Here is a 15,014-nt window from a genome sequence, read left to right on the forward strand (position 1 = left end):
TTCTTACCCTTTACGTTAATTGCAAGAACATCTTTCCTAGTACACCCACTCATTCTCATATCCTTCTCTGCTTGCACAAGCAGAGAATGAAGCTCATGAAAACTTTTCTTCATGTTAGCCATGTTATAATTTACCCTAAATTGGGTAAATCCTTTGACCGATGAGAGGGAGTGGGGCACTCGGTCAACAATAAGCTCCTCAGGGATCTTACATCCCAGCCCATCTAGATTTTCCACGTACTTAATCATTTTAAGTACGTGGGTACTCACAGATTGTCCTTCCTTGAGGTTTGCCTCAAAGAAACGGACGACGGCATAATATTGAAGTATTCTCATGAGCGGTGTGGAATTTGAAGCACTGCCATTGTAAGGAAGGATCCATAGCAAAAATCAAGAAGTTCTTAACTATCATAGAATTTCTATGGTAATCTTCGTAACCATTCCTTACATCGGCACTTGACCTTGTGTTCGGTAAAGGGGGAGAGGGATCAACGAGATAGCGTAATTTACCATCGCCTGCGGCGGCTAAACGAAGTTGTTCTTCCCAATCATTGAAATTACTACCATTAGCATTTAAAGTGTATTTGTGCATGAATGATCGAAGCCAAGAATCAATCGGAATTGTAGATGGGTTGGAAGTAGTTTGAGTAGAAGAAGCCATCATGATTACTACAAAAACGGAAATGAAAGGAAAAATGAACATTTATCATTAAAAATACTTGTAAAACAATTTTATTTTATTTTTTGGTGAAATGTGAGAATAATATATATATATATCAAATGATAATTACATATGATTATAAATGGAAAGCAAACATAAAACAAGATATCATTCTAATAGACGCATTTTTATAAGCCAGTCTCTCTGAGCCTGTGTCAAAGTTGCTCTTTCCTTGCCTCGAACTCGTGATCTCATCTCATCCATAATCATCTTTGCCACACATTCAGGCCGTACCAAAACAGCTTCATTCTTACTTTTATTTCTCTGTTTCCAGACCTGGTAAAGTGCACTCAACATCATAGCTGTCTGCACCCCTCTTTGTGCCTTTGTTCCCGTCCTCTGCACACACCAGTAAACCATATTCCTCATGGGATAATCCCACCTTGTTTGCCTGTTCAATTCTTTGATGACCTTTTTGCTATACGTGCATTCAAAAAATAAATGACCCGTAGTTTCTTCATCCACCCCACATAAGTAGCATTTGTCCTCTATATCCAGTCTAAAACTGGTCAGTCTAGCAACCATGTTCAGAGCTTCATGAGCAATAAGCCACCCCAAGAATTGATGCTTAGGTATAGCCCATCCATTCCAGATTGCTTTATACCAGTTGACACAAGGCCTGCTTCCCTTAAACCAGTCATAACACCCAGCTGGTGTATAACCATCTTGCTGTACCACCCATTTACCATCTGTATATCCAGCAGCCATTTCCTCTTTAACCTTGCAGATTCTCCTCCAAATCCAGCTGGAATTCGTGGTAGGGGTGTACTCCATCCATTCCTATCCCTTTAGATAGTTACTATGTACCCAATGTACCCAAATTGAATCCCTCTTCTCAGCAACCCAGTCAACAAGCCTACCTATCATGGCCTTGTTCCAAGTTTCCTGGTCTTTAAGCCCTAGTCCTCCTTCTTCCTTAGGTCTACATATAGTATCCCATCCCACAAGAGGAGTTCTTCTGTAGTCTGCACTATTGATCCAAAGGAAATTCCTGCACACTGCCTCTATTCTCTTTATAATACCCTTGGGTATGATAAATATTGAAGCCCAATATGAGTGCAAGGAGTTAAGGACACTCCTCACAATGACAAGTCTCCCTGCATAAGAAAACTTTCTTGCTCCATATCCATGAATTCGTGAACATATTTTATCCACCAGACATTCACAATCTTGTCTTCCAATTCTGGTGGTTTGTATTGGCATCCCTAGATACTTGAAGGGAATGCTTCCTTCAGTGAATCCTGAAACCTGCAGTATTTCAATCTTTGTCTGCTCAGGTACATTTCTGAAATAAGCATTTGATTTTTGAGCACTAACTTTCAGTCCACTTGCTTTAGAGAAAGTAGCAAAGGACTTCAAAGGTAACATCATGGAAGTGGCATCACCCTTACTAAAAAGAAGAACATCATCTGCAAACATCAAGCTAGTTAATCTTTGTTTTTTGCATAGGGGATGAAATTTGAATTCATGCTTAGAAGTAGCATATTGCAGAGTATGGGTCAGATATTCCATGCATAAAGTGAAGATCAAAGGCGACAGAGGGTCCCCCGGCCTGAGGCTCCTCTTGCCCTGAAAGTACCCAAACAACTCTCCATTTACAGAAAGGGAAAATGTGGTAGTGGTGATGCATTGCATTAGCATTTCAGTGAACTCAGGTGGGAATTTGAGCTCATCTAATAGCTGCCTTACAAAAGCCCACTCCACTGTATCATATGCCTTCTGCAGATCAATCATGAACAAACATCTTGGGGATGCATGAGGTCTTTCATATAATCTTATCAAATCCTGGCAGATAAGGATATTTTCCTGAATGCTTCTTTGCTGAATGAAAGCACCTTGATTTTGTCCTACTAAGTGTGGCAACACTTCAGCAAGCCTGGCACATAAAAGTTTGGAAATGACCTTATACACTACATTGCAGCAGGCAATAGGTCGAAATTTAAAACAATTTTAACAAGTTTGTAAAACAATTTTAACAAGTTCCCATTTATATAATGATCTCCCACTGAATTATATAAACGATTCCAAGATCCATCTTTATATAAACACGGGCACGGTGGGCCGATTCATCCCATATTTATATAAATTTGGCGAGTCAACTCATTTAACTGATTATACCATTAGAACTCTTAGTCGACGGATTTTCTAAAAATTCCGTCTATAGCCCCAGAACAAATATAGGAACGGTGGGCCGATACATCCCATATTTGTTCCGTTGAGTCCAACCAATTTTCGCATTTAATAACTTTTATCATCCTACTTACCCAACGTAAAAAGAAGGCACCCCGGTCAGCCGAGCCTACCCCCTAATGAAGAAGGGACTCATAGGTTCTACTAATTGGTAAGGCTAATCTCAATTTTAATATGTGAGAGATGTTATCAATTTAATTGTCTATCACTTTTAAGTGAACTAAATAGGTGAATGCTAGACAATTTAAAATCGATAACAAAAAGGAAAAATATGTAGTGACGATTTGGCATGAATGCATAAATATAAAAACAATAACTCCTAATATGGCCACCTAGTTAATCTAATAAACTAAAAATATTACACTTTGGAAACCAACTCCTTGGTCCCTTGAGTCTTCATAAAAATGGCCTCCATCTTTTGGACTTCGGAACTTCTTTCCGAAAACACCGTCTTTAGGATACACCGTCTTGAGATAATTCAAGCTAACTACTAATAATCAAATTACATAACAATATCCTATTATACAATTTTTAATAAAATAAAACTATTAATTAATTACAAATTAGCGATACGAAATCGCAATTAATTACAAATTAAATTGATATTCCCTTACACTACGGGAAATATCAATTTCTAACTATGGCCATATTAGGTAAAATTACATGAATAAATATAAAATAAATTCCATTCATCAATATGAAAAATAAATATGCACAAAAAGAATGTCATGCCAAATCGTCCAACTTACCAAAAACGATCATTTGAGCTTGTTTTTGCGGAATTTTTACCATTAAAAATCCATAATCAATTCTTAAAATAATTTTAATATGTACTCTTTTTACTAATCTGGTCTAACCCCAAAATAATTATTCCCACTAATTATTTTGTGATTAAAATTATTTAAAAATATTTTATAGCAAAATTAGCTTAAAAATTCAATATAATCAAAACTTTTATGGAAAAAAAAATTTTAAAATTTTGTACATTCTTGTCACTTACCAAAATGACATGCATTGGAAAAATTGGCCATAAAATTACTTTAAAACAATTTTTCAAATTTTATCGATAAAGCGACAATTTTACGATTTAATTCCAAATTAAATCATAAAAAATAAAATAACTTCAAAATAAAATTTTGAACATTTTGGAACATTTTCCAGTAGCTAAAAATCAAAAAAATTTGAGCCAAAAAATTCAAAAAATATTTATTTAAAAAATAACCATTATTTTCCATTTTTTATCAAATAAAAATCAAAAAACTAACTAAATTAATCACATTAATTTATAATAATTCTACTTCTCATAAATAGAATATTCATGTGGTTATTTCTAAATAAATATGCATAAAATTAACATGCAACTTAATTTTATTAACTCTTAGTTAAAATTAATGCATATTTACTCAATTTTATGAAATTTTATGTGGTAAAATACTATACTATGCCATAAAATTTTATAAAAATCAAATTTTCGACCCATATCATAATATGACCAGATTATTTCCATGCAAGAAAATATTTTTTGAAAAAACTAATTTTAACTACAAAATATTCATTTTTTATCAATTTATCTTATAAATTTAAAAAATCGTCTTAAGACAACATGCATGTATGTAACAATACTCTCATACCACTTGTTAGTATTTAGACCCTCATTAGACACATATAATGACATTAAAATTTACTAACTAATTTTTAGTGATGGTCTAAATCTACATGCATGCAAATAAAAACAAACAAGGAAGGAAAAATTCCTCACTATGTGAATAATAGGCAAAATGGGCACCACAATAGGACTCCTTCCAATTATAGTTCTTGATCTAAATGATGATGGATGATCCTCCTAGAACCTTAATCACCAAACTAGATGATCTCCTTTGGATGCACCCAAGATTAAACCCAAAAATCCTAATAATTACTAACTAGATAATTAGTAGGATAACCTTGTATACTATGTAATATTATTACACTAATAATATTAGCTTATGTATATTATAGTTTTGTGAATTATTTTTGATGATGATCAACAATTTGATCAAGTTTTGATGAGAAAATATTAAGAAAATGAGATTTTTTTTTTCTTCAATATGGTCGGCCAAGGGACCTTCTTTGGAGGATTTTTGGACTAAAAATTAACCCTTAAATGAGTGTAAATAGTGAAGTATTTATAGAGAAAGAAATGTAAAGAAATGAGTTAAACATTTCTTAGTGGGTTATGCCACATGTAATAACACTTATCTTATTCAAGTGTCAACCCACATGTAATATTTTGGTCCATTTTGATTTTCGACATTTGTCCCACAAATGCTTATAAGTCTTATATTTAATTATCTTATATAATTAAAAATTAATTTGATTATTTAACACCTAAATAATAAAAATTAACAACTAATGACCTCTTAACTATTAAATAATTATTAGACCATTTTATCAATATAAAATGTGTCTTATGAACCCTTATTAGCTAATTTTACAACCTCTTGTAAATATTAATAGCTAATTACCTCCGCCTCACAATATACACACATACCGTATAAAAATAACTCATTAACTATTAATTAATAAATTCTAATTAATATTTATTAATTAATTATCATATAATTAATTAATAAATCCCTTTGGCCCGAGTTCGTAATTCGTCATCAAATAATACATTCACTTGACTTAATACAAGGAATTAATTATATTGTGTCTCAAACAATTAATTAGTTTTTCCATTGTGGCGTCATCCGATAGATGTAACACCCTCTCATACCAAGGTACCTTACCAAGGACCACCCTAGCATGAGAGACTGTTACCATCTCGGTTGCCCGAGGATAGCATATCAAAAGAAACCATTCCACAACATTTATTAAAGTATATAAGTTAATGTTTACACAGTTCCAAAAACCAAACCAGAGAAATGTTTACTACTACCCAAACAACTGAAATCTAAAAGAGCTAATCTCGTAACAGCGGAAGCTAGACTCGAAGTGAGGACTCCCCACCTCGTCCCCATAGCTAAAGACCATTATCACCTGTCACAGTCTGATCACCATCACCGAATGGATCACCACAGATTTTACGAAACAACAACGGGGTCAGTTCACTGCATAATCAAAATAAGACAAAATACAACAAAGGTAAAACAGTTGTTCCATAACCAGTCTCCAACTCCCATTCACATCTCGTAACTGACTACACACTAAAGTGTGTAACCCTGCAAATGGGGGACCGCAGCCTTGCCCGCCTAAGCCCCGCTCATCACACGAGCGATAACCCATGTTCATTAATGTGCACATCCCCTCTTGTGGCGGGTTCCACAAATGGCAAATCAAGGGCGTGAAGCCACTCCCACAAGTGACTCCACTCAGCCGAGGACTGTAACACCCCGGTTTATAAAAGAAGTCCTCGTCAAGACATTCCCTCATAAAACGGACTGTTACCATCTCGGTTTCCCGAGGTAGTGAATAACAAATTAAACTCCAAGGCAATTTATATAAAACTTTAACTTAATTATTACAAATTCTCTTTTCAAATTAATTTACAAGAACTGACGTAAATAAAAGTGAAGTCTTCTAGATGATGATCTAGTTTCTAGGTCGTCTGATCCAGTGTCTCACGCCCATCAAGCTCCCGTCCTATCTCTTAAACCTGTCAAGTCTGCTCCCCATAAAACGGTTCATCACAGGTGTTCACGAATACACAGGGTCAACCGCGAGGTTGAGTAGGGAAAACAATAAAACAATAAAATATGATATGCATGATACTCCGTCACCTCCATCTCCATCTCAACTCAATCTCATTTCACATATCCCCTTACGCCCGGCCATACCGATCCCGGCGAGACACAACAATCGACCGTCGTCGATATACCAACTAAACATTTGAGGACACCAAAAGGAGTCTGCAGAACCCGCCTGGGCCTTATCACAACATCACATCGTATCACGATCTCATCACCACCACACCATCCTCCAACTCCAATGCATATGAAATGCTCAAAAGAAAGTGATGCAATATATATATAAATCAATGAACTGATGAATCATAAAATCATGCCGATTACCGATGTTGGGATATCATGCTCAATACGATCAAATCAGTCAATCACCTTTCCGAATATAAATGATAACGTAAAGCAACAACCAGGAATCAAGTCAACACAATTCAACAATGACGATAATAGGACAAGTGTATTTCCCTACCTCAAGATGCCAGCAGTTCCAAATAATCAGTTAAGCAGTCCAGAAAGTAAAGCAATAAATTTGATTATCGATCCTTCACGAATTCGTCACCTAAAACAATTATAATAATTATAATTACTAACTACTTAAATATAGAAATCTCCTAGAATAGAAACTTTCCCGATATAGTAACTTTCCATTTTAATCAGTCCCGACTCAAAGTCCATCTCTAATTATTGAAACGATTCGGGGATTAAATTAAATGATTATTTAAGTAACTCGGAAATTGAATTAAATAATTATTCAAGTGACTCGGGAATTGAATTAAATAATTAATATGTTAATTAAGAAATTTAACGAATTAAATGATTAAGAAACCCGAATCAAAGAATTAAATGATTAAGAAACCCGAATCGAACTTAAACAATTCAAACACCCGTCCCCAATTATTTAAATTACTCGGAAGTTAATTTGATTAATTAATTAATACGATATATCACGGATTCTAATTATTAAACTCGCGTGGACAAAACCCGATTCAATTACTAAAATAACCCGTCACTAATTATATTAAATACTTCGGAAATTAAATTAACTAGATCATTTAAAGGACTCGGGATTTAAATTAATTAATTAAGAGTACGACTCATTAACGAATTATATTTATTAAGCTATGAAAAACCCGCTTCGAAATAAAAATAACTCGATATAAACACGCCCCCTTCAAACACGCACTCACACCACCACCGACCACCACGTGGCCGTGACAGCCACCGGCCGTGGTCCCCACTTCACCCTAGCCACCAACGGCCACCCCCACTGGGGTCGACTGCCGCCGGCGGTTCAAACCACGGCCGCCAAAACCCCAGGTTCACCACCACGCAACACCAAACTCCTCTTGTTCCAACACGCACCACCACCGCAGACAACGACCATCTCCCTGACAACCACCACAGACTTGGTCGCCACCAACCTATGAACCCAGACAACATGGAGCCACCGTTTCGACCTCCCCCTAGTCCACGGTGGCTCCACCCCAAGTCTAGAGACTTACCCACCTGAACATCCCCTGTTTTGACCCGTTTTTGCCTCCCTTAACGAAACCACCTCCCTCTGCCCCTACAACCACCTACGACCACCCTAACCACCATCACACTATTCCACCTTGACCACCCATTACCACTACCCTGCCAACAACCATCCTTATCCCCTCCCTGAGACACGCAACCCCGACCAAAAACCCGACTCTAAAACGAGAAAAAACAGAGCAGTGATTGACTACTACCTTTACCGCCACTAAAACCACCACCACAGCCGCCTATGACCGTCGACAAATAGCCGTAGCCCTTCCCTGCTGCACTGTCAAGGCCTGCCCTCACTCTTTCTCCCTCGAATTGCGTGAAAGGTTGCTTGTATTGTTCTTGAATTAACGTTCAAATGGGTAGTGATTAGGTATTTGTAGGCTTAATGGTTTATGTTTGTTTTGTCATCATACGATATAGTGGTAGGTATTGTAGGAATGTTAGGTCCAATAGATTAGTGTATAATAATTAATAAAAGTTAGGTCCAATATTTAATTATGATTATGGTCCTATTATTTATTAATTTGTAAAGAAATGATAAAGAAGAAAAGTAGGTATGGTAGAAGTGGTAGGCGTGAAAGAAGGAAAAAGAAGGAAAAAGATGGTATGGTGGTAGTATTAGTCTAATAACAATATTAGAATAATAATAATATATAATAATAATGGTCTATTTTTAATAAAGATATTTTATTAAAAGTCGAATGTAGGATAAACCCGTCATGATTAACTTATATCGATACAACGCGGTTAATTAAATAACTTAATGAAATTATCGACTCAATAAATTTACCCAACTTAATTAGTAATATAAAATGTATAATAATTAATATATAATAATATCCATTTAATTAATAATATCCGATTAATTTATTATATAAAAATACGGGGTATTACAGTCTTCCCCCCTTAAAATGAACTTCGTCCCGAAGTTCGCTCCCATACTCAACAACAGAAAGGTATTGTATATTATACTTACGGACGTCACGCAATTCTAACACGGTTAACACACTTTTGACTCACCAATTAAACGTACTAAATACGGAATGTTACATTCTGCCCTCCTAAAAATAAACTTCGACCCGAAGTTTAACTCATCATTACTTAACCAACTAACTAAAATTAATAACTATCTGAGAACACAATTGTATAATAACTAAATAATCATATGAGAACACTGTCCTCTTCCATCTAATTTCCGATCTCAACCCATGTAACTCAATCACCATGGTCTCACTGGACCGCAAATGTAACTCGGCACAAAGGCCCCGCAACTCATAACTCAATACGAGTAATTTAGTCACACTCTCCTTTTACACATCAACCAACTACCCGAAGTAGAAGTAAAATATATAGAACTCATTTGCATAGGTACCCCACAATGAAACATCAACTTGGTCAAAACTACAATCTACAAACGAGTGCAATTTAAGCGTTAAGATTTTACAATCCTCCCCAACTAAAAACGTGGTTACGTCCTCGTAACCCTCATTATTATAACTAAAGTTCTCAATTACTGCTAACAACTGAAAGAGGCTATCGTTATCCGTAAAAATCATTAGTAATTATTCATTTTACCAATTATTGTAATCTTTTACCTTAGAACATAGGGAATCAATCAACATGAGAAAAGAATTAGGGTCCAAAACTTACTACGAACTCAAAATCAGATAAACTTAATTTAATTCCTTTAAACAAAACCAGCTTAGGTGTCGACTCATATATTATAATTTACAGATTTATCTTATTTATTTCAGTCCTATCTTTATTAATGAACGACTATCATTTAAAACAATGCATATCATGTGAATCCTAAATAGGTTATCCCATTATAATTGTCAATCTCATTATCATAAACAATATTTATTAAAATATGATTGATAGTAACGACTCGATATTATAGATATGTCGAACGCCGTGTTACAATTGCATGAATCACTTTTGCATTTTATGTCAATATAATAACGAACATATTCAATAAGAAATAACTCATTGTTTGATTATCATGTTATAGATTTAGGTCCAACTGAAATAATTTACTGCGGTGAAGATAATAATATAATTATGGCACACATCTCATATGAAAGACATTAGAACTTAGATGCCATCCTACATGTGGGAACATTTAGACACAATCATTACTATAATTATTCATGCGATTATTTTAGAACAATCAAATTAACTTTTAACGTCATCAATTTACACGAATATGACAATATGGTTTTATATTTATATATATATATATTTGACCACTATGCAAATATGATATAGAATATTACAACATGCCAAATGTATATAAAATATGCAACAACTGGACTCGTATAAAATATTTCACCCTCGATAAAATCAAATTAAGCTATCCAATTTTACTCATATTATCATGCCAACAATGTTATCAACTAAGTTTTAAATTTTATCACTTGTTAAAATACATAACTACTGAACATGCGTGCTACTATTGTCATATAAAACATTATAAATTCACATTACTAAGATTCATGAATTAATCAAACAATCGTATGCCAATTCGACATAGACGCATAATTTAAATGTTTTGATTCACGTTGTAATTTCCAAAGATCACGAATAAATAATTGTTCGATTAAAATTTGATTCATATTATTTTTAAAACATACGGAGAATTAAAACACAGGGAAAAATAATTAGATCTAAAGTATAAGAATTCCATTTTTAAAGAATTTTACAACTTAGTTGGTCCAAACAAACATGTGACAGCTATTGGTCCAAAATTTGAGTCAGTTTGCAAAACTTATTATTTAATATTGAAACATCAAGATTTTTCGCGGATTATTAATTTGAAAACACATGTGAATTTTATGATCGGTGGAGTTGGAATTATGCGAGAATTATTAACATAATTTAAATGAGGATTTTATTTTATAGAATCGTGGGTCAAACATCACTGCACAAGAACTTCCTAACCACAGCTCACTAACTATTTATTAACTCTAACCCGTATATCATATAAGCATGAAACCAATGTCAAATGGACACTAACTCCCAAGGCTATCTCTCATATAATTTTCATCGGTAGGCAATAAACAGAAAAGAAATGGCAGTAAGGTCAATTAAAGAGTAACATTAACCAAAACGTGTTATATCACTAAGTTATTCATTTTCTATGTTCCAAACTCCTACGACTATACTATCGATACTAATTCATCCTAACTTAAATCTCCCACTGTATTTACGTAAGCATCTACCCCATAGAATCCCTTCGCATCTCGATCTACTCATTACATCTAAATCACGATTGTGATGACTAACGATATGAAATTCTATCGTGTTTCTTATTACTATCTCAAGACTATACTAGCATGGCTTTGGGATCACATAACCGCATATTACTTAGTCATAGTAGTACTATCAACACATCATTCATACAAATTACTTACCGTAGCGTTTCCCTGCAATAATCAATGTATCAATCAGTTAACACTTAGGCAATGATATATGAATTTCTGGTTCAACCTTAGGCAACTATTCTACCCTTTTCTCTCGTATACACTCATGGTTTCCGGTTCAACTGAGAGGACCACTGGTTCGGTGTGAGGGGGCCCCTAACTCAAACCTTACCGTAGTGTGCTCCTAACAGTTCTATCCCGGGTTTCATTTTATTTAGACACATCCTATGTTCATTGGGCTCATTGGTTTAGGCCTGAGGATCGTTCGCTCTGATACCACTTTGTAACACCCCGGTTTATAAAAGAAGTCCTCGTCAAGACATTCCCTCATAAAACGGACTGTTACCATCTCGGTTTCCCGAGGTAGTGAATAACAAATTAAACTCCAAGGCAATTTATATAAAACTTTAACTTAATTATTACAAATTCTCTTTTCAAATTAATTTACAAGAACTGACGTAAATAAAAGTGAAGTCTTCTAGATGATGATCTAGTTTCTAGGTCGTCTGATCCAGTGTCTCACGCCCATCAAGCTCCCGTCCTATCTCTTAAACCTGTCAAGTCTGCTCCCCATAAAACGGTTCATCACAGGTGTTCACGAATACACAGGGTCAACCGCGAGGTTGAGTAGGGAAAACAATAAAACAATAAAATATGATATGCATGATACTCCGTCACCTCCATCTCCATCTCAACTCAATCTCATTTCACATATCCCCTTACGCCCGGCCATACCGATCCCCGGCAGACACAACAATCGACCGTCGTCGATATACCAGCTAAACAGCTGAGGACACCAGGGCAGGTCCTGCAGAACCCGCCTGGGCCTTATCACAACATCACATCGTATCACGATCTCATCACCACCACACCATCCTCCAACTCCAATGCATATGAAATGCTCAAAAGAAAGTGATGCAATATATATATAAATCAATGAACTGATGAATCATAAAATCATGCCAGTTACCCGATGTTGGGATATCATGCTCAATACGATCAAATCAGTCAATCACCTTTCCGAATATAAATGATAACGTAAAGCAACAACCAGGAATCAAGTCAACACAATTCAACAATGACGATAATAGGACAAGTGTATTTCCCTACCTCAAGATGCCAGCAGTTCCAAATAATCAGTTAAGCAGTCCAGAAAGTAAAGCAATAAATTTGATTATCGATCCTTCACGAATTCGTCACCTAAAACAATTATAATAATTATAATTACTAACTACTTAAATATAGAAATCTCCTAGAATAGAAACTTTCCCGATATAGTAACTTTCCATTTTAATCAGTCCCGACTCAAAGTCCATCTCTAATTATTGAAACGATTCGGGGATTAAATTAAATGATTATTTAAGTAACTCGGAAATTGAATTAAATAATTATTCAAGTGACTCGGGAATTGAATTAAATAATTAATATGTTAATTAAGAAATTTAACGAATTAAATGATTAAGAAACCCGAATCAAAGAATTAAATGATTAAGAAACCCGAATCGAACTTAAACAATTCAAACACCCGTCCCCAATTATTTAAATTACTCGGAAGTTAATTTGATTAATTAATTAATACGATATATCACGGATTCTAATTATTAAACTCGCGTGGACAAAACCCGATTCAATTACTAAAATAACCCGTCACTAATTATATTAAATACTTCGGAAATTAAATTAACTAGATCATTTAAAGGACTCGGGATTTAAATTAATTAATTAAGAGTACGACTCATTAACGAATTATATTTATTAAGCTATGAAAAACCCGCTTCGAAATAAAAATAACTCGATATAAACACGCCCCCTTCAAACACGCACTCACACCACCACCGACCACCACGTGGCCGTGACAGCCACCGGCCGTGGTCCCCACTTCACCCTAGCCACCAACGGCCACCCCCACTGGGGTCGACTGCCGCCGGCGGTTCAAACCACGGCCGCCAAAACCCCAGGTTCACCACCACGCAACACCAAACTCCTCTTGTTCCAACACGCACCACCACCGCAGACAACGACCATCTCCCTGACAACCACCACAGACTTGGTCGCCACCAACCTATGAACCCAGACAACATGGAGCCACCGTTTCGACCTCCCCCTAGTCCACGGTGGCTCCACCCCAAGTCTAGAGACTTACCCACCTGAACATCCCCTGTTTTGACCCGTTTTTGCCTCCCTTAACGAAACCACCTCCCTCTGCCCCTACAACCACCTACGACCACCCTAACCACCATCACACTATTCCACCTTGACCACCCATTACCACTACCCTGCCAACAACCATCCTTATCCCCTCCCTGAGACACGCAACCCCGACCAAAAACCCGACTCTAAAACGAGAAAAAACAGAGCAGTGATTGACTACTACCTTTACCGCCACTAAAACCACCACCACAGCCGCCTATGACCGTCGACAAATAGCCGTAGCCCTTCCCTGCTGCACTGTCAAGGCCTGCCCTCACTCTTTCTCCCTCGAATTGCGTGAAAGGTTGCTTGTATTGTTCTTGAATTAACGTTCAAATGGGTAGTGATTAGGTATTTGTAGGCTTAATGGTTTATGTTTGTTTTGTCATCATACGATATAGTGGTAGGTATTGTAGGAATGTTAGGTCCAATAGATTAGTGTATAATAATTAATAAAAGTTAGGTCCAATATTTAATTATGATTATGGTCCTATTATTTATTAATTTGTAAAGAAATGATAAAGAAGAAAAGTAGGTATGGTAGAAGTGGTAGGCGTGAAAGAAGGAAAAAGAAGGAAAAAGATGGTATGGTGGTAGTATTAGTCTAATAACAATATTAGAATAATAATAATATATAATAATAATGGTCTATTTTTAATAAAGATATTTTATTAAAAGTCGAATGTAGGATAAACCCGTCATGATTAACTTATATCGATACAACGCGGTTAATTAAATAACTTAATGAAATTATCGACTCAATAAATTTACCCAACTTAATTAGTAATATAAAATGTATAATAATTAATATATAATAATATCCATTTAATTAATAATATCCGATTAATTTATTATATAAAAATACGGGGTATTACAAGGACGCACCTCGCAATCATCATCAACCATCTCAACTCCAATACTCCAATACTTTATACTCCAATCAACCAACAACACTCAACCAAAAATGTTAAATCAAATCAATTAAATCACAATAAAGCATCTTAAATCAATTATACAATCAACTGAGTAGGGAAACACTACCTTAGCACAAATCTGAAATGAGTCAATCAAGAAAGCTAGAAAGGCTCCTTTACAAAGTCTCCACCTAACAATAACCATACAAACCAATCACAATCATGCACAAAAACCCTTTTCCCCTAAATCACAAAACTAGGGTAAACCCTAAAAAGACAAACTGACAAAACTCATATGACTAGTGGCTTACCGACATAATCGACGCAAG

General features: G+C 35.4%; 1 protein-coding gene and 1 long non-coding RNA gene across 4 annotated transcripts; both read right to left on the reverse strand.

Annotated features, from left to right (window-relative positions):
* Positions 1–828: 828 nt before the first annotated feature.
* On the reverse strand, positions 829–1,494 carry LOC141618417 (uncharacterized). Its single transcript, XM_074435511.1, has one exon. It carries the CDS (start codon positions 1,492–1,494, stop codon positions 829–831), a length of 666 nt encoding a protein of 221 aa, XP_074291612.1.
* A 4,244-nt stretch (positions 1,495–5,738) lies between these two features.
* On the reverse strand, positions 5,739–14,093 carry LOC141623629 (uncharacterized). Of its 3 annotated transcripts, XR_012533484.1 has the most exons (4): positions 13,956–14,093; positions 12,692–12,781; positions 7,099–7,188; positions 5,739–6,553 (listed from the first exon to the last, which is right to left on the reverse strand). It is a non-coding gene; the product is annotated as an uncharacterized LOC141623629 (long non-coding RNA). The 3 variants fall into 3 exon arrangements; XR_012533483.1 differs by lacking the exons at positions 12,692–12,781; positions 13,956–14,093 and adding an exon at positions 8,363–8,645; XR_012533485.1 differs by lacking the exons at positions 5,739–6,553; positions 7,099–7,188 and adding an exon at positions 12,042–12,144 and having other exon boundaries at positions 13,956–14,043.
* Positions 14,094–15,014: the final 921 nt, after the last annotated feature.

This window comes from Silene latifolia, chromosome X (genome assembly GCF_048544455.1).
Source record: "Silene latifolia isolate original U9 population chromosome X, ASM4854445v1, whole genome shotgun sequence".
Classification (NCBI taxonomy): Eukaryota; Viridiplantae; Streptophyta; class Magnoliopsida; order Caryophyllales; family Caryophyllaceae; genus Silene; species Silene latifolia.